The sequence below is a fragment of the Notechis scutatus genome, chromosome 6 (assembly GCF_049901735.1).
Source record: "Notechis scutatus isolate UNSWTSFEM ecotype Mainland chromosome 6, rNotScu1.2, whole genome shotgun sequence".
In the NCBI taxonomy this organism is placed as follows: Eukaryota; Metazoa; Chordata; class Lepidosauria; order Squamata; family Elapidae; genus Notechis; species Notechis scutatus.
The window spans coordinates 23,374,374-23,398,477 of NC_142014.1; the positions used below are offsets into that span (position 1 = coordinate 23,374,374).

The 24,104-nt window shown below is 43.2% G+C and overlaps 1 protein-coding gene across 2 annotated transcripts in view; it reads left to right on the top strand.

Moving 5' to 3' along the window:
• ETV6 (ETS variant transcription factor 6) overlaps positions 1-24,104 on the top strand; it is a 123,445-nt gene that overhangs the window by 81,894 nt on the left and 17,447 nt on the right. For both annotated transcript variants that reach the window (XM_026679260.2, XM_087969528.1), the window contains exons 3-5: positions 7,332-7,496; positions 10,131-10,265; positions 15,681-16,226. In XM_026679260.2, the coding sequence (XP_026535045.2) occupies positions 7,332-7,496; positions 10,131-10,265; positions 15,681-16,226 (846 nt within the window). The remainder of the gene's footprint in view (positions 1-7,331; positions 7,497-10,130; positions 10,266-15,680; positions 16,227-24,104) is intronic.

The window sequence follows — 24,104 nt, forward strand, 5'->3', positions numbered from 1 at the left end:
GCGATGCGGGCTTACCCCTTATATCTTCTAGGACAGCCCCGCGAACCAGATCTGATCACAACGTGGGCCTTGTGTTTGACACCCGTATTTTAAGGGATCTTTACTTATTGCAAGAAATAAAGCACATCCCCCTTTATTTAATTGTTTAATGGAGGAGGCGATAAAGCCCCCCAATTCATTTTCGTTGTTTCAGGAAGAAAGCTGGAAAATTTCCAGCAGGTTCCCTGGGTTTATATCAGCAGCTGGGTGGTTGATGGAGCTGGATTCCCGGCCTAGTTCCAGAAGGGGGCCAACTTAGACTCCTTTCAGGAAGCTCTGGCCAGAAGTTAGGAAAGATTTATTTGCTCATCATCTCAATGGGCTCCAGGGCTTAAAAAAACAAAATCAATAGTTTTTTCCCCCTCAGGTCTTTTAAATGAGGCCCTTTCAGAAAAAGAAACAGAGATAAAAACATTACTCGCTTCTTGTTGATTAGATTTAGTATGACATCATCTTGTGCATCTCAACAGGAAGATCATAACTCAGATTTCAGGGCGTCTAAATTTAGAGAAATATCCAGCAGAAAAAGAAAAAAAAAAAGACTCGGGAGTATCTGTGGGGAAGCTCAAAAAAAGTCAAGATGGCATCTAGCACCTGGATTGAAAACCCACCCAAAGCAGAGATGGTCTTCAGCCGGTTCTGACCAGTTCTGGAGAACCGGTAGCGGAAATTTTGAGTAGTTAATAGAACTGGCAAATGCCACCTCTGACTGGCCCTGCCCTGATCTATGTTCCGCCACCCATTGAGTCCCAGCTGATTGGCTGGGTCTTCTTTGTTTGCCCTGCATAGGAGAATGGAGCTGGAAAGCAGGTTAGTGGGGTGGGGAGGGAATGGAGATTTTGCAGTAACCTTCCCTCAGGAGTGGGGTGGGAATGGGGATTTTACACTATCCTTCCCCTGCCACGCCCACAAAGCCATGCCCACAGAACCGTTAGTAAAAAAATTTGAATCCCACCACTGACCCCAGCCCTTTTTCACACATGCATATAAAAAAGGAGTGTGGGACTTTAATTGCAGGTCAGAGGCCTCCATCTTGACATTTTTGACAGACAGATGTCACCCACAGATACCTGTCTCGTTGGCAGCAATTTTAAGACGTGTGCACATACCAGAAAATGTAAAATTGAAAACAGGGCATGGAAATGGAAATTGTACAGTGTCAGAAGTCAGAGCCAGGTCCAGAATGTGGATCAATGAGTTCAACTATAATACTGACTTTTCCCCCCCTTCGAAATGTAAAATAAACTATTTATAACTTACGTGTTGGAAAAACTGTAATCTTCCTGACATTGGAGACCTCCATGCTTTTTTTATTTTCACCCTACTAATTGTATTTTATTCCTTATTTCTTTTTATAAGCTTTTCATCTTTTACGGTTGATATTATATACATATATCATCATCATCACCATTTTAGCCATTGCCTATCCACTGCAGGATGGAAGTCCTCTTTGCATGTTTCTAATCGATACGGTCCTCCACCTAACGACCACAATTGAGCTTAACATTTCTGTTGCTAAGTGAAACATTCATTAAGTGGGTTTTGCCCCATTTTAAGACCTTCCTTGCCACGGTTGTTAAGTGAATCTGTCTTCCCCGTTCACTTGTCAGAAGGTCACAAAAAGGGATTGCATGACCCCAAGGCCCTGAAACCGTCATAAATATATGAATCAGTTGCCAAGCGTCTGAATTTTGATCACGTGGCCATGGGGATGCTGCATTAAGTGTGAAAAATAGTCATAAGTCACTTTTTTCAGGCCCGTTGTAACTTTGAATGGTCACTAAATGAACTGTTGTAAGTCAAAGACTACTTGTATATTTTTTTAAAAAAAGACTTCAGTTGAGAAAAGGAATTCTGAGCATCCCCCCAAAATAAATACAACCTTAACTGAAACATTGGAATGCGATGCATTTTTTAGCCCTCGTGGTGTTGAAGAAAATATAAGCCTGGCATTGTAGATCCGAATGCTTGGAAACAACAGAGTACCAACAGCCGCATCTCTATTTCTGTTAGCAGGAATAGCTTTCCAAAAGTTGACAGTTGATTCGTAGTTTTGAAATACCAGGCTGCCAAAATAGCCCACTTTCCTTTATTCCAATCTTCTGTTCTGAAATGCCCCTGTGGCTATCCTTTCTAGTTTGATTTCAAAAGCCGGCGTGTTTTTGCCAAGATTGTGTGGCTCAACAAGAGTTTGTAGGTTATAATTAGCATCAAAATGTTCCCCCCTCTTTTGCCTGTGATGTGCAGGATTTGCCCCCACACACATTTGATATGTGTGCATGTGTGTTTAGTTTCCCACCCAATGTCTCCTTTCTGCCATCCACTTCAACCCTTCCTTCCTTCCTTCCTTCCTTCCTTCCTTGCTTTATCCTTTCTCTTTCCCCCTTCCACACTCATTTTATGATATGTCCCAAGGAAGGAGGAGAAATTGGGGATGAACAAATACTGTGTCAGAGTATATTCATGAACTGGAATAGAGCTTAGTAACAAGTTCAGCCAATGAGATCTGAATTAAGGGCTGAAACTTTAAGAGAGAATCTGGGCATGGTTTATCTCTGTTCTGTGCTCAGCTCTAAAGTAAAAGAGAAACTAGCTTGCTTGCTGAAAACTAGAGTTCTGCTCTGAACCTACTGTAACATGGCTGCTTCTGTTTGAGCTTGCTCCGTGTTGGAGAAATCTACAACTGGAATTGTAAAATTTACTTTATGTGTTTATAAAAAAGTTAAACGAAGCCTCAACCCTCTATGTTTACTTTTCTGGCGCTGAATTTACGCTGCAATACTCTGAACATGCTGTTGCAACCCAACCGTTCCCCCTTTTCATTGTGGTTCATGAGCTGCAGTTTTGGTCCTGCTTGAAATAAAATGAAATGGGAACGACACAATGCAGTGTGCATTTAAGCAAGGACATCTTCAAGGCCCATGCAAAAAGTCAAGATGTTGGTTCCAATGCGTATGAAAATGGGGGGAGATTTAATGGCACAATTATGGCTGCCATATTGACTTTTTTTGATGCCCACCCCATGGATGCCTTCCTTCTCTTTACACTTTCAATCTTTTCCTGATCCGGTAGTTAGAAGAAGAACTGCAGCCTCAAACTAGCGTATATTCTCAATCTATTCATAGCTGAGCTCTGTCAATTCAATGAGAAATTATTTTGGTTTTTTTGCAATGGGATGGGAAGAAATAAAGATCTGAGGGACATCAACACCAAAATCGGTGGTGAGAGTTGTACAGCTTACTGCAAACTTTAAAATTTAAGAGGCTCCTGTTAAGATGCTCAGTTTATGAAAAGATTCAACAAGAGGGATTGTGATGATAAGTTGCTTTGGCCCTGGAACAATGAAGCATTTCCAGGACAAATAATTGCACCGAATCTCCTGTGCAGCCTTCTTGCAGAGTGTTTTATACAGACCTTCCACCGGGTTTGCAACCAAACCAAAGAATTTGCCCCTTTGGCACAAGTATCACAATAGTTGGCTGAAAAAGTGTGAAAGCATCTTGCAAACTCCGTGCTCGATGTCACTCAGACTCACTAGTTGCTTGGAATCAAGGTTCATAGTATTGATTTGCAGCAAATTCATAAGAGAACATGAGAAGAGATGATCATTGCAGGTAACATATGCAGCTATCTTAATTATCACCCATAGAGCACACATCCATTTATCTTGCCTGTTTGTTAGAAGATGCTAAAAAAGATGAAGATGCTTTTCTGGTTCAGGCACTCTGGGCCCATGTCTTTCAGAACCCCATCCTTCATTCTCTTTGATCAAGTGCTCCAGTGTGCTTAAAATGCCAGCATAGGATCCTGGTTGGTTAGAAAGCAGCAAGTTATTATGTTAACAGAAGCAACATCTTACCTGAGCTCAGAAAGTCAGACAAAAAATAGTTTTCTATGAAATATAATAGTTTTCACTCTGTGATCCCATGGACCATAGCATGCCAGGCCCCTGTGTATTCCATTGTCTCTCAGAGTTTGCCTAAATTCATGACCATTGCATCAGTGACATTACCTAGCCATCTCATCCTTTGCTGTCCCCTTCTTTCTCTTTTGCCTTCCATCTTTCTCAACATCAGGTGAGTCTTCTCCAGTGAGTCCTCTCTTCTCATTGGGTGGTCAATGTATTTGAACTTCAGCATCGGTACCTGGCCTTCCAAAGAACAGTCATATTGTGGCCTGCCACTGGCCAGCCGAGCTGGCAGCAGACTCTGACAGTGAGAAGGTTGGGGAGGAACATGGGCCAGTCCTGGAGTCTGGGGAAGGCTCATGAGTGCTCTGCATTGGGAGGCCAAGATAGGGCCAGGGCCATCCAACAGTTATCAGCTGCCTTTGGAGTTGGAGATCAGTGGGGCAGAAGAACAACTGGAGCCTGTTCCCGATGTGCACATGCACAGAGCTGCCAGAAGAAGGGAACAGTTAAGGAACAAGGGTTGACTCGGGAGTAAAGGCACAGGTGGATGGTGAATGGCCCCTCCCATAGGGAATAAAGAGGAGTGAAAGGGGAGTGGTGTTTGCAGGAGATAATTAGTTCGTTTAATTAGTGTGAAGATTTGTTTGTGACTCGCTTCTTGCCAAATATTTTCTTGTACAGCGTTGCGCTTGGAACCTATTGGCCTGGCAACTCTCCAAGCCTGATAAGGTTTGTGGTTGCAATTCACCCTTGAAAAGACTGTTTGCCGGGACTTTGCTGGATGTGAAATATAGGAATTCACGTTAGCCAAATAAAAAGGGGTTTTGTTGGGATAAGGAGTCTGCTTCGTGATTTTGTGAAGCCTAGGTCAGAACAAGTCATGGCTGATTTGAGTCAAGATTGATCCGTTTGTAGCCATGTACCAATTTGAAGGACCTCAGCAGTTCTTCAGCAGGTTGCATCTCTCCATCTTGAAACATACAGTGATTTTAAACCAATTTGTAGCGAGCAAAGTTCAGCCTTTTGATTTATTTTACTTCAAAGAGGAAAAAGGAAATGCAATTATGTACCTGTCTCGTAACAGAAAGGTTTTGTAGAGAAAAAGCAAAGGGCAATCTTCGGTATTTTTAGCAATCTGTCTTCCAGTGCGTGATGTCATTTCAGATGGTCAAATGTTGCCCTTTGTCTTGGCAATTTTTTTAAAAAAGAAAGTTTTAGTGATATTGGAGAATTTCTCAATGTATCCAACTTAAACGTATGGATGTCCCTGTTGGCTGTATTTGTGGACTCCTGATATTGAATTTGAGTACATAGAAAATCAGCTTTATCAAAACACATATCCATCTAATTCAACCTACCTACAGATTCATTACAGTCTTCTTTTGTCCGTCTCCCATATTGAACATAGCAATTCATAGAAGTTCTCCAAACGCAGCAGTTTGTGCAAATTCTATTTTGTGTGTGTATGTGTGTGTTGATATTTATTCTTTCTACCTGATCCCCAAAATGTAATATATCTGGACACAAACACAAATTAGCTTTGCATCTCTTGAAATGATAGAATCAGGAAGTGGCAGACTCTTCTGTCTGGCATGCAGGTGAAGACACTAAAATCGTACCACACATGGCAAAGTTCAGTTTTGTAGCCTTGCAGATATGGGACTTTCAAAGTAAGACAGTGGCTTTGCTCTGATCATTGTACATTGTAATAGTTTCTGTTGTTATGTTACAGTAAGCTTATGTTTTGAATTCTTCCTTTACTGGAAAGGACTCCATGGTGGCATGTTGCTCTGTACTGCAGTGGCATTTCCTGGAAGATGGGGGTGCTTCTCTGTTCTCCCTATGGCAGATTGTGGCTCCTTTATTTTCACAGGTGAAAGCAAGGTGCTCTCCCCTTGATTCTCTGAGGGTTGCCTGTGAGTCCAACACTAAGTCTAAAGGCAGAGCCCATAGATTAAATCTATGGACAGAGTTCATTTTCTCCTGACAGATTATGAGGTTATGGGATGTCTTGCTTGATCTTGCTCAGGAGTGTCAAAATTCGAGGGCCACGGGCCAGATCCATCCTGCGGGGTGTTTAGATCTGGCCGGCAGGGCTGCCCTGGAAACAGTGAAGGACCGGCCAGCGGTGCCTCTGCCAGCAAAAAGGGAACTTGCGAGGGCCGCGAGCAGCCCTCCCAGGCTCCGTTTTTGGCTGTGACAGCCTCCTGCAGCCCTCTGCCAGCAAAAACGGAGCGCGGACCTCCCGAAGCTCCTTTTTGCTGGCAGAGGGCTAGCAAAGCAAACTACTAGCAGAAGTGGCATTTGATCACACAGGTGACGTCAAGGTGGCCACGCCCACCCTGGCCATGCCCTTCAGCTCCCCCCAAGATCAAACACAATCCTGATGCAGCCCTCAATGAAATCGAGTTTGACACCCCTGATGTTCTTGCTCTTTGTCTAATCAGGTGGAGGGTAGCATTTGCAGAAATACAGAGGAGAGAGAGAGGGATGGATGGATAGATAGATAGATAGATAGATAGATAGATAGATAGATAGATAGATAGATAGATGGATGGATGGATGGATGGATGGATGGATGGATGGATGGATGGATGGATATAGATAATCCTTTGGGCATCAGAGACCGATTCTGTCGAGAAAGGTTTTTCCACGGACTGGAGGGGGCTTCGCTTGTTTGCAAAGGCCCGGTTGCTGGCATGCTGCAGACCAGGGGTGGGGCAGCCCTGATCTACAGTATCTGTGTTGCAGTCAGTATCAGAAAACCAAGATATCTCTCCTACCCATGAATTCTAGCTTCTCTAACTGAATGCACATACCTGCACACTTGTGCTTTTGAAATGCTAATTGTCAGGATTCCTGTGATTGCCCTAATTAAATCACCAGATTCAAAAGAATCCAGAAGATTTATTAGGAGCAGCACGTCCGGCATTAACTTGTATGAAGTCAACTCTGACAGATGTAATTTACGGTCACCTGTGACTCTGTTTCCCCCCTCCCCCCTGGACGTGTCATCAATCATATTCTCCAACAAAGCACATTCAGGGCTGGGTGTCATCAATCGCGTTCTTCAATGAAGGATTTTCATTGGCAGAAGTTCTGGTGCCTAGGCTACAATCTTTTTAAAATAAGCATGGAATATACTTCTGGTTTTAGTTGCCGATCTGCTCCTTCAGGTTCCCTTCCCTTCTCTCTCCCCCCCGCCCCTCCCCCCCACCCCACCCTCGCTTAATGGCAACTCAGAAACAAGCATAGGAATATTTTACGAGTTGACACTGATTTCATTACCCACTCGTCTCCACACTCATGCATCTTGCTGGCCTCCACCAAGGGATTGTTAAAGTGTCTCGTTGTTGACATCCTTCTGCTGTTTTCTCTACAGGTTTGCAACCCATCTACTGGAGCAGAGACGATGTGGGTCAATGGCTAAAGTGGGCGGAGAAGGAGTTCTCCCTGAGAACCATTGACAGCAATACCTTTGAGATGAATGGGAAAGCTCTCTTGCTACTAACCAAAGAGGACTTCCGATACAGATCTCCACATTCTGGTAAGTAATTTTAAGAACTAATTAAAGAAGGATATCTCTTACTGCATTAGTGAGCATCAAATGCAAAATCGGTCCGAGATTAGATGTGGGGGGAAATCAACATCTGCAATATTTTTAATTAAACTTTATTGCATTCTTATTTTTGTTACACATTTTTACTTGCTGCAGAAATGGGTTATATTACCCAATTTAGTTTAGATGGGGGGGGACCCTAACAGCAAACAAATTCCATTTAATATTAATCCCATCTTGATCATTATTTTAAAAATACAAGACCTAGTGGGGAAAATGGGCATTTGATTCATTCTCATCATACAAATTTTATTTCCATTTTCCGGAATATTTATTAGCTATCTCATTCATTTTTGTCATCTGCAAACCTCCCCCAACTCATCCAAGTCAGTAATAAAAAAAAATATTGTGGGAGAGAGGGTACAAAATGAATATTGTAGCATGCCACAGAATTGAAAAGAAATATCTGGAGATTAGTTTTTGCGTACAATTTTGCAGCTAATCATGCATCCATTTTATTATCCAGTTAACTAGATAGCAAATTAGAATGTCACCGAATATTTTGTGAATGTTAGGATACATTATGATTAGAGCATTCATACAACCTATTCATACAAATTAGCCAATTTTTAAAAAATGAGATAAAGCTAGTCTGGAGGATTAATTCTTGACTAATTCTTTGGACTTCTGGTAATTGCTATATTGTTACAAGGATAATTGCTGGTATGGTGTGAAAAGTGCATGTATTGAAAATATTCATACCTTAATGCAAGATATTCAGAGCAGCAAATAATGTTATTGAAAAGAGCATATAGCAAACATGAAGAATGTTTTAAAGAGTAATAATAGACAAGTTGTAGCATTAAAAATACCTGCAACCACACAAAATGCTTTGGCTTGTTATCTGAACCTCTGAAAGTCAGTCTATGAGGCTAGCAGAGAAGGCTATTTTCTGAAGCAGGGAGTCTTCAAACTTGACCGCTTTAAGATTAAGGTAGATTCTGACTTAATTTTGGAAATGTAGCAAACTAGGAGCCAGATCACTTCTCTTACATGATCATGTCCATCTACTCTGGATTTGCTCAGTATCCCAGCCTTTAGAACAAGGGTCTTCAAACTTCGACAGCTTTGTGGACTTCAACTCCCAGAATTCTTCCTCTGGTCATGTTAGCTCAGGAATTCTGGGAGTTGAAGTCCACAAAGCTGTCGAAGTTTGAAGACCCTTGTTCTAAAGGCTGGGATACTGAGCAAATCCAGAATAGATGGACATGATCATGTAAGAGAAGTGATCTGGCTCCTAGTTTGCTACATTTCCAAAATTAAGTCAGAATCTACCTTCATGTGACTTCAGTTTCTTATTCTGAAATGAGAAAAGAAAGTTCTGGACCTTTTCCTGTGTGGTAGCCTTTTAGCGGCCCATGGGGGCTTTAAAAAAAAACAACCAGTCGATTTTCCTCAAGGCCCCATTCTCTCCATCTTTCCTTAAAAAACTGATTTGAAAGATCTCACCGTCCATCAGGTGTGAGGTAATCCTTAACTTACAACTTTTCATTTAGTGTTCGTTCAAAGTTACAACAGCACTGGAAAAAGGGACTTATGACCGTTTTTCAGACTTAAGACCATTGCAGTATCTCCATGCTCATGTGATCACAATTTGGATACTTGGCAACTGACTCATATTTATGACGGATGCAGTGTCCTGAAATCACCTTTTGCCCACCTTCTGATGAGCGAAGTAAACAGGGAAGACAGATTCACTTAACACAGTATTACTAACTTAGCAACTGCAGCAATTCAGCTAACAACTGTGGCCACAAAAAAAAAAAAAAAAAGATTGCAAAATGGGACAAAAACTCACTTAACTGTCTCGTTTAGCAACAGAATTTTTGGGCTCCATTGTTCTGCAACTCAAGCCCGAAGGAAAAAGTTTTGTGCTTTGAAAGGAAGGAGCTATAGACTTTTGTGTTTTTATTATCCTGGGAGCTGGGGCAGTATCAGAATGAATGCAGATAAATATGTGAATTAAATATAACCTTCCTTTCTATCTTTAGGGATCTCAAAGTCTTTAAAAATTCATTTTCCTGAGTTGGCGTTTCTTCTTCTTTTTTTTCAAAGGTTTTTTTTTTTTTACACATCTCTTCACGTGAGCAACTTCAGATTCCAGATTACAATATTTATACATAGTCATAAGTTACACTTTCAACTTTTTAAATTAATATCACTTCAAATTATTATCCATTCGACTCATCTTTAGATAAATTTCCCTTTCATATTTCAATTCATTAATTCAATATCAAAATCATTTCATTCTCACATACATTTTCAATTCTTTATCCCCTATTATTTCTATTTTCAGCTTACCACCTATTTTATGTTGCCTTATGTATTGTTAACATCTATAACTTTCTCAAGACCAATATATAATTAGACAGACAATGAAAGAAAAAATGAGTAAAAGTAAAGTAAGATTAATACATTTAGGATCCACATGGTATATACCCTCCCATCTATAATATATCTACTCCAGAGATATTCGTATAATCATTTCATATTTTTTTTCTTTGTTTCCAAAATTTACCTGTATAATTTTAATAAATCATTATCTTCTTCTTCTTCTTCCAGGTGATGTGTTATATGAGCTGCTTCAGCACATCTTGAAGCAAAGAAATTCTCATATGTTGTTTTCTCCCTTCTTCCACCCTGGGAATTCTGTTCATGCTCCTCCAGATGTTATGCTGCATCAGAACCACGATGAAGGTAACGGCAACGATCTCTTTGTTTATGAGGAGCAAAATTACATAAACAGTTCAGCAATGCTGTCGAAAGAAAGAGGACAATGGGGTTGGAGGGAAGCATACTGATCAAGGAGAATGTTTATGTTTGCAACTCAGGGTTGAAATGAAGGGTCCTTGGTGCTCTCTGGGCTTGGCTGTTTTCTTGCAGGCATTTCATTACACAGCTAGGTAACATCATCAGTGTGAAGCATGGAATGCATTTGGCTTCCGATTTAGATCACTCCTATAACTCTGATTTATGAATCCTAAGTATGTCTGTAAAGTTAGAACCATATTTTTTTTCAAACCTGGCAACTTTAAGATGTGCAGATTTCAAGTCCCAGAATTTCCCAGGCAGCATGCTGGCTGGGGAATTCTGGGAATTGAAGTCTGCACATCTTAAAAATTGCCAGGTTTGAAAAACATAGTGATTAATGATTTCCAGCTGCTTGTGGACATAGGAAGGGGATAGGTGAAGGGGCTGTTGGTTCCTTAAGTTTTTGGTGAACGTTTAGGGGAGAAAATAATAAAAATCTTTGAGAGTTCACTCATGGTTTATGTCCAGGACAATTGGCATGCATAACTCAAATATAAAAGGGTAGAGTTTTAATTGTGTGGTTTGCAGACACAATTGGTTGGTTTTTTTTTATGTTCCCATTCACTGCATCCAGGATACCCAAATCAGTCCCCTTTCGTCTTACATCACCCTCCCTCCAGGGTAATATTGGATCAACAAACACAGGTACCCATGAAGTTTTTAGAGAATCATAGTTTGGTAATATTGGGAAATTCCCAGCCAAGCAGAAAAGAGGGGTCAAATGGGGAACTAGACTTGAGTCCTTTTGTAGCTGCAAAAGACCCCATAGGACTGATCCCTGCCTAAAGTCCTTGAATCTTTATCTGTTCCCAGGGGAAGGAAAACAGCCTGGGGAGATTTTTATACTATAGGTAGAACATAATAAATTTACTGAGATAGCTTCTATCTTGACTTGGTTGGCTCCTATGATGGATGTCTGTTGGCCAAATGCCTTTGAAAGATTAGCATACTCCGACGAAGTTTGTGGCCCAGAAATACTGCTTTGTTGTAAACCAGAGCTGTTTTTCACCCTTCCAATCATCTGAAGACATCATGCCCTGTACTTCACCAGCTGCCGCCTTCTCCAGCGCTCCAAAATCTCTTTGATCTTTTTTTTTTTTTTTTTCATTTACGGCTCCTACAATTAAAGCTGTACATTTGCATTTTTTAAGGGCCTCCTCTGGAAGAAATGAAAAGCTGAGGAAAAGCGTTTTATTGGTATTACGGGTTTTACTTGCAGCTGCAGATTCTTCTAGTCCAGGGGTGTCCAACCTTGGCAACTTGAAGCCTGGTGGACTTCAACTCCCAGAATTCCCCAGCCAGCTTTGCTGGCTGGGGAATTCTGGGAGTTGAAGTCCGCCAGGCTTCAAGTTGTCATGGTTGGACACCCCTGTTTTAGTCAGTGAGAAGAATTGTAGAAGGAAAGCTGGGTCAGTCTATGGTAGCCCAAATTTGGGAGGTGGCTGGTAGCACTCCCCCCCCACCCCAAACTCACACATTACTAAACGGCAAAGGCTGGTGTGTCAGTTGCAGCTTCCTTCATCCTGCATCGTTTTAGCACTGTGCAGCTGCCTCTCACAAAAGCTTGTGCCTTTTAATACAGGTTGGAGAAAATGTGATCAAGCCTGATTCTAATATTGGACTGAGAGAGAAACCCTTACTACCAAAGGTTCACAGGTAGATAATCCCATCGCTCCCTAATACTTTTGACTTGCATCTCTGGTGTTCGGTGGAGGAACTGGAACAGCTAAATATAGTTGTGTTTCCCCTTGGGGGAAATTTTTTTCCTTTGGACTTGCTTTTATTTGAGGTTCTGTCTGTACCCCACGTTCGCTCCATCCAGCTCACAATGGACCCAGGCAGGCAAGAGAAGGGCTCAGGCACATCCAAAGGTTTGGCTTTAAGTCTTAAGGTCAGCTGCACCAATTACTCTGAAATGCGATATCTGCTTGCCAACAACTTTTAAGTTGAACATCCCTCCTTAAACTACATGGTGGCTTAGAGTCTGTGCTGGAAGGCGAATGTCCTCCAAAAACAGAGTCCTGGAAATTGAAATTTAAGAAGGCAACTCCCCCAGCCACGGAAGAGGCTGATAGTTGCACATCTGTGTGATTTCCTGATCTGGACTCCTCTGTTTCCAGTCAGTTATTTTCCGAAAGCGCCAGAAGGGAAGGCAAGAAACAATCTGGAAGGAACTAAGGAGAAATTTCCTGACAGTAAGAACAATTAACTAGTGGAAGAGCTTGCCTTCAGAAGTTGTGGATGCTCCATCACTGGAGGTTTTTAAGAAGAGACTGGACAGCCATCTCTCTTGAAATGGTATAAGGTCTCCTGCCTCGTGCAGGAGGGGCTGGACTAGAAGACCTCCAAGGTCCCTTCCAGCTCTATTCTGGTTGAACCCACAGTTCAATCCTTGTGACAGTTTCAGAAAGAGGTGGGACTTCTGGGACACAAAGCTGGGTTATTCTGCTCTTTTGGTTATCCTGGCTGTGGTGAATGGGCATGTAAAAAGAGAGAGAGAGAGAGAGATGGAGTCGGCTGTTTTATGTTTAAGTTATGCATGGCAGTGCCCCGGACACAAACCTTGTCTGAACTCTCAAGGATTTTTATTCTTTTGTTCCCCTAAAAGTTAACTCCAAAATCAAGAATTAAGTCCTTCTATAGTCTTCATAACACGCACGCACGCATGCACGCACACACACACATACGCACGCAAGCTGCTAGGAGTTCTGAAGGTTCTAACAAGGTGTTTTTCAAATTTGGTCAGCGTTTAAAAATGTGTGGCCTTCAACTCCCAGAATTCCCCAGCCAGCATACTAGTTGGGGAATTCTGGGAGTTGAAGTCCAGAGGGCTAAAAATTTGCCAGGGTTGAGATCTGATTCCGTGGGACGTCAGAACCCAGAAGCCTGTTGTTCAGCAGCCTTGATTTGCTCTGCTCCCCACAGACAGCCTCAACCCAGTGCCACACGCGGGCCTAAAATGTCTCCCTTGTCATTGGCTCTCTCTCTCTCCCCCTTTCCAAACATTCTTTGGGTCGCCGCAGACAGGGGCATGGCTTGGCACCCGAGTTTTCACTTCCTTGTGCCCGGTTTGGGTAAGGTTGACCTAAATAGCGAAACAAAGAGGGACCTTTCTTGTTTATGACTTTGGCTGTGTGAATCATAAAATCCACACCAGGACCGTTTCCTCTCCAGCTTCAGCCAGGAAATGGGTGGGTGCTGCCTTTGGACACGAGGAGCGTCTGAGGGGGCTGGAGTCAGGCAAAGGTCAGTGCGAGGCACTGGAAGAATCCGAGCCGGATGTGACCCCTGGGGTCTTCGGCAAAGGCCCTCTTGGGATTGCAGCAGGGGAGGGGTCTGAAATGTGACTTTGGGGGCTTTGTAAAATCTTCCAAACACTCCCAGGACAACCAGTGGGGAAAATGGGAAAGCAGAAATGCTCCCTGTTGAAGAGGCAGGCTTAGGGAGTCACACAAACAGTCTGGAACTAATTACGATTCCACTAAATTCAAAGATTTACATGGGTGTATAAAGCCCTGTCTTGGCTTTGCAAAAGAGTGCAATCTTTCCCATCCACACCCCCCAGGCAACAGCAACAGATAGTGAGTTTTCCCCATTTTTCCACATCTCACAATGTGGAAACAATGTGGGGCAATGTTGTAGCATCCCGCAATAGGTCTTTCTCTTAATCTGAAAAGGTGGGATACCAACGTCGTCCAAAAGCCTGGTGTTTGGCATGGTAATAAAACAGCGCAATGATATATATATATTTTTTCCAATTGATTCTTACTGAAGAAATCGTTACCAGATAAAATCAATGGAAAAAGGAAATAAACTCAAAGGAAAGGGGTAAGAAGAAGTGAAAGGCAAAAAGAGAAATGAAAGGCAAAATGTGAAGAAATTACTTCCAACCTTCTTTGCAGCAATAAATGCACTTCAATTTTATCATCTCTCTCTCTAAGATTACATTATGACTTCTTTCCTTTCCATAATCTACCCTTGTAATCAGTAAACCTATAAATCACGTATATTTTTTCAACTATCAGCAAAAAAAAAAAAAAAAAAAGGCCACAAAGGATTTCCAGTCACTAACAAATGTAGTTGTTGTCTTTTCTCTAATTAAACAAGTCAGTTCTGCAAATTCTATCATCTTCATCAATCATCCCTCCATTGTGGGTATTTCAGAGTCTTTCAATTTTTGTGCAATATTAATTTCATTCCCATTATTTCATTGGGAATGGTAGGGGCCACAAAAAGCATTTAGGAAAGGGTTTGCTGAAAGCAGTGGATGAAAATGAGATCAATTCTCATGCTAATATAGTTTACACCTTCTTCAACCTGTTTCCCTACTTGTATTTGGATAATAGTTCTCAAGACTTCCCATAAGTCTTGTTGATTTACAGTCAGGACTTTCCAGATTGAAAAGAGTGTATCTGTAGCTCAGGGTAGAATTGTGAACTTGGTGCTAACTTGGTTCCTGCAGATGTTTCCTTACCCAACTTGGTAACAGCATCAGCCTGAGTGAGTCTGGGGCTTTGCTGCCTGTTTATACTTGGTAGTTTGCCTGCCTACCATATTTAGTGAAGGTGTATTGACTTCCTTCGTGGTTCCTTGATTCGCGTGTTACTTTTTGCCTGATTTTTTTTGTCTGGTATTAATCCCTGCTTATCTTAGCGTGGGTTGCTGGAGTGGATATGTTCTAGTCTCTCCTCCCCCCAAAAGTTTTTTTTAATTGTCTCTTTTGACTGGTATGTAAATATAGTTTATCTCTAGGGGTTTGTTGATAGCTGATTTGTCTGAAAGAGCAGCTTCTGGGAATTGCCTAACATTTTTGGACTTGGCTTGATGTAAGATGCTAATAGTTTCCCAGGTGAAACTTTGGTTTAGCCTGTCCATATGTTGTAAGATGGAGTGCTCACTATATCTTCTGAGAGCTAGTTGGTGGATGAACAAACCCTATACCCTAATTGTTTTTATGCAACAAGTATATTTTTGCCTAATTTTGACAGTGTTTCCTGATAATTTATGTGTGTGTGTGTGTTGTATATTATATAGGCTTCATTCAGACTTTCATATGCAGGCTGGCAGCAAGCAATGATTCTGTCTCAGACTTTTCCCAACATTTTCCCACGCCAGAGACCAAACGCGGGGTAGCTATTATTTAAGTAAAATTTTCTTTTTTTTATTTAATTATTTCATTTCAGTCCTACAGGCTGCACTGCTGGCTGTAAGGGTTGGATATAGTTTTATTGGGCCATTTGGTGGCACCTGATTTTTTTTTAAATTTCTTATCTTTTCCCCCCCCCCCCCTTTGTTTCACAGACAACTTTATCTCAAGAGCTGCAAGACAGTCATCAGACTCGATGCATCACAATCCACCTACCATTGAACTCTTACACCGCTCCAGATCACCCCTCAGCACCAATCACAGGCCTTCCCCAGAGTCTGAGCAGCGGTCCTTGAAGTCCCCCCTGGAGAACACTATTCGCCGCCTCTCGCCAGCTGACCGGCTCTTGGGCACGCGACAACACCAGGAGAACAACCACCAGGAGTCTTACCCTCTCTCGGTGTCTCCGGCTGAGAGCAACCATTGCGCAACCCCGTCGGAAGTAGCTCAGAAGCCTTCCAGTCCTCGCCAGGACAATACTAGGGTCATCCAGTTGATGCCCAGTCCGATAATGCACCCCTTAATACTGAATCCTCGGCACTCCGTTGACTTCAAAGCTTCGAGGTTGTCTGAAGATGGGCTGCACAGGGAGGTGAAGCCCATCAACTTGTCCCACCGTGAAGAGTTAGCATTCATGAACCACATCATGGTATCCGTCTCTCCCCCTGAAGAGCACGCAATGCCAATTGGGAGAATCGCAGGTCGGTACAATATAGTTTATTTTATTTTATTTATTTATGGAATTTATATTGCTGCCTATTCACACATGGCGACTCAGGGCGGCTTTGTTGTTGTTGGTTGTAAAGTCATGTCTGACCCATCATGACCTCATGGACAACGTTCCTCCAGACCTTCCTGTCCTCCACCATCTTCTGGAGTCCATTTAAGCTCACGCCGACTGCTTCAGGGACTCCATCCAGCCACCTCATTCTCCGCCGTCCCCTTCTTCTTCTATTGCCCTCAGTCGTTCCCAGCATTAGGCTCTTCTCCAGGGAGTCCTTCCTTCTCATGAGGTGGCCAAAGTATTTGAGTTTCATCTTCAGGATCTGGCCTTCTAAAGAGCAGTCAGGGTTGATCTCTTCTAGGAGTGACCGGTTGAATCGCCTTTCAGTCCAAAGGACTCACAGGAATCTCCTCCAGCACCATGGTTCAAAGGTCTCCATTCTTTGGTGCTCAGCTTTCCTTATGGTCCAACTTTCAGCCATACATTGCAACTGGGAAAACCATAGCCTTGACTCTACGCACTTTTGTTGGCAGGGGGATGTCTCTGCTTTTTAGGATGCTGTCTAGATCTGCCATAGCTTTCCTCCCCAGGAAAGGCAGCTTTGGGAATATAAAACCTCCTATAAAAACTGTAAAACTAATAAGAGTCATATAATAAATTAATATACTAAAATCACTGCACACCCTGGCAACAGCACCTCACACGAGCAATTTGATGGGCTCCATCCCGCTCGGGGTTCCCCAGGCCCACTGGCAGAACCAGGCCTTCAGAGCCTTCTGGAAGAGTATCAAGAGAGGGGGCCATTCTAATCTCTGGAGGAATGATGTTCCAGAGGGAGGGAGCCACCATGGAGAAGGCCCTTCTTCTGGGTCCCACCAAGTGTAAGCATGCCAATCATGGCTGCCTCTTTAGAACAGGAGTGGGGAACTACGGCCCTTTCATGACTTGTGGACTTTAACTCCCAGAATTCCTGAGCCAGCCAGGAATTCTAGGAGTTGAAGTCCACAAGTCATAAAAGGGGCATAATTCCCCACTTCTGCTTTAGAACAAACCCCACAGCTTTCACTAACAGGGATGCATTTGCACACTTCTGTGCCGTAGCTAGATTCTTCCATGTCCCAGATTTCTCCTAAAAGTGCAGGATGAGCCACAAGCTGAGGTGAACCAGGAATATGCCAGGGAATTGGGAAGGCATGGACGCATTACACACTCCTCAACTAACAGACATAATTAGGACTCCATTTTCCAGTGCTAAGCAAAGCGAATCTCACCCAATTTTGTTAGCCATTTTTTGCGTGGTTGTTTAGCACAGAGGTCCCCAGTACTGTGGACCAGAACTGGGTCTTGAGCCACTCAGAACTGGGCCGCGGAAGTGGTGGGCGAGCATGTACATGCATCTCCACTTGCATGAGCAGTGGACGAGCACACGTGCGCAGGCTCCATTTGCACGCGTGGATTGTGGCAAGTGTGCGTGCCTGCTGCTCACTCAAATGGAGCTGCCTGTGCGCTTGCCCCGCCACTCCTGGGGACCCATCCACTCCTCTGCCCCTGTTCCCCCCGCCCCCTCCGGTCCACAAAGCTGGAAAGGTTGAAGAACTCTGGCTTAGCATATCAGTTTTTAAGTGACTCACATCAGTGGTAGGGTTCAATTTTTTTTTACTACCGGTTTCTGTGGGCGTGGCTTGGTGGACATGGTGTGGCTTGGTGGGCGTGGCAGGGGAAGGATACTGCAAAAACCCCATTCCCACCCCACTAACCTGCTTTCCAGCTCTGTTCTCCTGTGCAGGGCAACAAAAAAAGACCCAGTCCTCAGCTGGGACTCAATGGGAGGTGGAGAATAGATGGGGGTGGGGCCAGTCAGAGCTGGTATTTGCCGGTTCTCCGAACTACTCAAAATTTCCGCTACTGGTTCTCCAGAACTGGTCAGAACCGGCTGAATAACCACCTCTGACTCACATGTTATTAAGCGAATCTGGCTTTGACTCCTCCCTACAACTTGTGGCCTTCCCAAGAACTTTTCCAGTTCTGATCCCCTCTCAGAATAAAATATATATTTATACTTCTCTTAAGAAGGGAAAACAGTTTATTTATTTTGGCCAGCTGTGGTTTTAGGAAACTTATGTTAATAAAACTGGGGACAATTTTTCGGACAGAATAAATAGCCTTCGCCTTCTCGTTAAATCTTTCCCACTCATAACGTTTCTCAAAAAAAAACCCCACATTTATTTTGTGACTGATAAAAATGCTGTGGTTTAGGAGGAATAAATCTCCTATTGTGGTTAGGGAAAGGAGAAGGAGAAATAGACCAGCCTACAAAAATTAAGGGTTGTCATTCTCAGTCAGCTTGAGTACAAAAGTTTTAAGATGGATTTCAATGTCTCCCACCCAATTTCATGTAGATTCTGTTTCATGTAGCTTCTAAATTGCACTCTTCTGCTAAAGCGGAGAAGGCCTTTAGTTTATCTGTAGCATATCAATTAGCCCTTTGGGGGACTCCTTTTTCTAAAACAAGCACAGTTTCCAAAATTCTGCATGCAAATAAGAAGTAACACAGTCCACATGCATCTGTAATAGATGCGACGTGCCTGGAATGGAAGTGGGGGGAAAAAACCAAGCCAGCAATCTCAGACATTCATACAGTTTCATGACGGTCTTTATTACAAGCGTCTGGAATGTAAACAGTTTGGGGAGCAGAGTCCAGATGATGAGAAGAGCTCTCTTTGCCCAATAAAAAGGCAGGTTGGGTAGGATAATATGTTGGGGCAGTGTTGGCTGGGGGAATTCTGGGAGTTGAAATCCACATGTTTTAAAGTGGCTAAGGTTGAAAAGCAGTCTGTTAGGGAGTGGTGGATTTAACCCAAGTAGCTTTGCCTGTTTTCTTGTGAACTCCCTGCCACAAGGAAGAACCAAGAACAGGGATCAACCTGTCGGTCCCAAGACTTGGCCAGGGTCTCCCTTGCATCAACTACAACTCAGCAGGCTGTCTGACCTACGGTTGTGATCATCTGGGACCCAAAATGATCAGAACTGGAGTTCAGGTGGATCGTTCCTTAGCTTTGTGAAAAAGTAGAGTGCCAGACTTTGCAAGAAATATCTCAGGTTTCTCCAGAGCTGGATAAAAAAGACAAGATGGCTCAGGGCTTCTATCACAGAATAGAATAGAATAGAATAGAATAGAATAGAATAGAATAGAATAGAATAGAATAGAATAGTTGGAAGGGATCTTGGAGGTCTTCTAGCCCAACCCTCTGCCTAGTCAAGAAACCCTCTACCATTTCAAACAAATCGTTGTCCAGTCTCTTCTTAAAAACTTCCAGCGTTGGAGCATTCACAACTTCTGGAGGCAAATTGTTCCACTGATTAATTGTTCTATCCAGAAATTTCTCCTTAGTTCTAGGTTGCTTCTCTCCTTGATTAGTTACTACCCATTGCTTCTTGTCCTGCCCTCAGGCGCTTTGGAGAATAGCTTGACTCCCTCTTCTTTGGGGCAGCCCCTGAGATATTGGAACACATGTCACTTCTAGTCCTCCTTTTTATCAAACTAGACATACCCGCTGCATGTTGCAGTGGTTAGAATGAAAGTATTGCAGGGTACTTCTGACTGCCGGCTGCCTGTAATTTGGCAGTTCAAATCTCACCAGGCTCAAAGTTGACTCAGCCTTCCATCCTTCTGAGGTCAGTAAAATGAGGACCAAATAGTTGGAGGCAATAGGCTGACTCTGTAAACCGCTTAGAGAGGGCTGTAAAGAACTGTGAAGCGGTATATAAGTCTAAGTGCTATTGCTACCCAATTCCAGCAACCATTCCTTATCTAAAACATATAAGGCCATGTGCTTGCAACCTGCATCTTGACTTATGTGACTTGCCCCCACTGACAACCCAACGTCTAAGCCTTCCAGATCAATTTGCTAATGATTTCTTGTTACCACTCCTAGGACGTCTCTCTAATCCAGATACCTTCAAACTTGACAGCTTTAAGACTTGTGGATTTCAACTCCCAGAATTCCTCCTCCAGTCATGTTAGCTCAGGAATTCTGGGAGTTGAAGTCCACAAATCTTAAACTTGCCAAGTTTGAAGACCCTTGCTCTAATCAAAAGAAATATTAGGGAAATTTTGAAGCAAAGTAATTGGCAGGGTGCAAAAATCCAAACCCCCATGAGAAGGTTTTTATACCAGGCCCCACTGTAAAAATCTGTGTTCCTCTCAGTTGATTTATTAGGTGAATTCGACACAGCAAATGAGCCTGGAAGCCATTTGGAGACCACTCAGTCAACTGTAAAGAAAAAACCCACTAAACCCTGAGATATAAATCAATCCCACGACAGATTCCATACAGGGGTTGGCTTCCTGGTGAGAAGACGACTCTTAGCGTCAAAAGAGGGTGGGAGTCTTTTGAAAAAGAGACCAGGTTGTGGCTTCTGGAGATGTGCTTGTTCCTCCAGTTTCACGTTAAATGTCACATTATTAAATGTCGCAGTATGTGAATGTAAGGAGTGAAAAGCAGTTGGGGACATTGCCTTGCATGGCCTCCTGGCTTCAGCAGAAATGGAGAATGAATGGAGAATGGAGAATTTTCTGCCTGTAGAATAGATGCACGCTGGAAATACCAAGAGCATAAGGCTTTCTCCATAGCTGAATGTTCCCCTTTTGTGACGATGGAGATCAGGTGTGGCTCACAGAAGGTCAAAAAAGTCAAGCAAAGGGGGGGCCCACACCTGCAGAGTCAAAACCATACTACACCAGTGGTGGGATTCAAATTGTTTTACCATTGGTTCGGTAGGCGTGAGTTGGTGGGCATGCTTTGTCTAACGCTGGCGTGCAGCTTTCCCCACACCAACTGAGACCTGCAGCAACAATCAGCTGAGAGGACAATATTGCACCTTTCTCGTCTTCCTGTCAGCTGATCATTCATCCAAACCGGTAGCATACCACCACTGTACTACACTTGTAACACATGAAAGAAAAGGGAACTGTCATTTCAGCATGGCTGCCATCTTGTCTTTTTTTGACAAGATGGCAGCCAGAGGCACCCCTAGAAATGTGGCCACCATCTTTCCCAGTTAATTTTGTTTTCATTCATCTTGTTCCGGCAACTTGATGAGGCCAGTTCAAACAAAAGAAAGAAAGAGCAAGAGAAGATGGAAGCTCTGTATCTAAATGAATTAGAGCAAGGTATCCCATTCTACAGCCAGCCATGTCGATTGGGGAATTCTGGGAGTTGAAGTCCACGGGTCTTAAAGTTGCCAAGATTGGGAAACCTTGAATTAGAGTGTTTCTTTACTTGAATTATTGAAGCAAGTGTGGCATATTTTTCAGTTTAATAAAGCTTGCCACTCCGTGCAAGAGGGAAATACGCTTTTTAGATGCAATTTTACCTCCCAGTGTGCCAAACATATGAATTAAATTAGCCTTAGAAAAATAAACAGGTCAACTCTTAACTTTCATCACCTTTGATTAAAATTAGACCTTGCAATTGAGAACTTGCTGCACCATTAATCAAAGGGCACCAGGAAACTCATTACCTGTTCCAATGAACTTGATAGGCAGGAATTCACTGTATATATTGGATGTACTTTCTGGTAAATTACATCTCTGGTTCCAAGATAGGCAAGTTTAGAAGTTGGTTTGATTGCCAAACCCACATCAGGAGCTACACGTCTGCATCCGAGGATGACATTGGCCTTTCAGGCTTGCCACAGGATCCATAAGGCACTGCTGAAGATTAGGAGACTCAGATGTGACACAGAGGATGCTACGTGTGTGTGTGTGAGAGAGAGAGCAGCTGTGCAAATCTGGGAACTGCCTCCCATTCATCACATTTTATTGCTTTATTTGTATCTCGCCTTTATAGGTCATCCTCGACTTACGACCAGAATTGAGCTTAAAATTTCTATTGCTAAGCGAAACATTTAGGGAAGTGGATTTTGCCCTGTTTTACAACCTTTCTTGCCACAGTTGTTAAGTGAATCGCTGCAGTTCTTAAGTTAGGAAGACAATTTTTAAGTGAATCTGGCTTCCTCATTGACTTTGCTTGTCAGATGGTCACAAAAGGGGATCACACAGTCCCAGGACACTGCAGCTTGTCATAAATATGAGTCAGTTGCCAAGCATGTGAATTTTGATCACGTGACCATTAGGATCTGCAACAGTTGTAAGTGTGAAAAGCGATCCCAAGTCACTTTTTTCAGAGAGAGAGAGAGAGAGAGAGAGACTGGCTGAAAGTTATCCAGCTGGATTTCATCCCTAAGATGGGATTTGAACTCACAGTCTCCTGCATTCAGGCCTGGTGCCTTAACCACTTGACCAAACTGGCTGTCCATTGTTTTTGGATTTAGGTCCAATCCTCAAGAAAGTATCAGACATGCTCACCATGGCTGGTAGCACCGTTGACAACTGTTGGATGGTTTCAAAGATGTCAAGGTGCAAAGGAGCCAGGTGAGCAAAATGGAGAGACCCATCAAAGCACCTGTTGTAGTTTGCATGGTCTATCGGGGTAGCAACCTGTTGATGGATTCCTTGGCATTTTTGTGTTTTTTTGCATCAGGCTGCAATATGATAAGCAACCAGTAGATGAAGATAGAGAAATCCACTACTCTTTGTTGCCATCTGTTGGCCACCCCAAATTTGTGCAGCCCAGATATGGCAACTCATATTTTCGTATAAAACCAGTGGTCTGTAGAGAATAGTCAGCATCTAAGCCTGGGAAGAGTGATTTGGATACTGACATCTAGGTTTTCTTATTTGGTCCTTTTATGATCTAGAGGTGGTAGAATCTAGAATCAGGTAGGATTCAGCCGGTTGGGGCTATCCCGCCCATTTTTCGGCCTGTTTTGGGGCCTTTGGGGGGTTATTTTCAGGCCGTTTTTAGGCCATTTTGGGGCATTTTTCAGGCGTTTTCTTTGTCGGGGCAAAAACTGGCCGAAAACAGCCCAAGAAACAGGCGGGGGCGGAGCCAACCGGTGGTCTGATTTGCCGGTTCTCCGAACCACACAGAATCAGAACAAGGGGTTCAGGCGAACCCATCCGAACCTGCAGCAGCCCACCTCTGCCCCACATCTAAATTTGCACCCCCAGCATGGCGCTGCGCCCTTGAAAGGCTGCAGAAACAACCCAGTCTAAAGGCGCAGTTTGAATGCGTTTCGATTTTGGGTTTTTACCCCCAAATCAAACTCTTCGCTGTAGTTTCCAGGCTTCATTTAGCCGAAACGATTTTAGGGCATTCTTCAGCCTCTAGCATTTGTGGGATGCACAGTGAGAAGGAATCACAAAACCCCGGTCACCTGGGGGAACTTGCATTATTATTCTTAGTGACCTTTGCATTCAGAATTACAAATTGTCTCTCTTATTTAGAGCTGATAAGTGCAAAAGCAGGTGGCAGAATTAGCTGTTGGCAAAGTTCTCTAATCAAAATAGCTCTTTTCCTGCTAATAAAGTGCTCGCTCTCTCTCCCCCCCCCCCATGTGTGTGTGTGTAAATTGGAAAGTCAGCTAGTCAGGGGTGGTATTCAGCAGGTTTTGACCAGTTCCGGAGAACTGGTAGCGGAAATTTTGAGTAGTTCAGAATACCGCCTCTGACTGGCCCCGCCCTCATCTCTTCTCCGCCTCCTGAGTCCCAGCTGATTGGCTGGGTCTTCTTTGGTTGCCCTGCACAGGAGAACGGAGCTGGAAAGCAGGTTAGTGGGGTGGGGAGGGAATGGGGATTTTGCAGTATCCTTCCCTTGCCACACCCACAAAGCCACGCCCACAGAACTGGTAGTAAAAAAAAAAAATTGAATCCCACCACTGTAGCTGCTTCTGTATGAGAGATGCAAGGAATGGAATGGTGACCCCTCAAATTTGCTTAATTTTCCAAAGT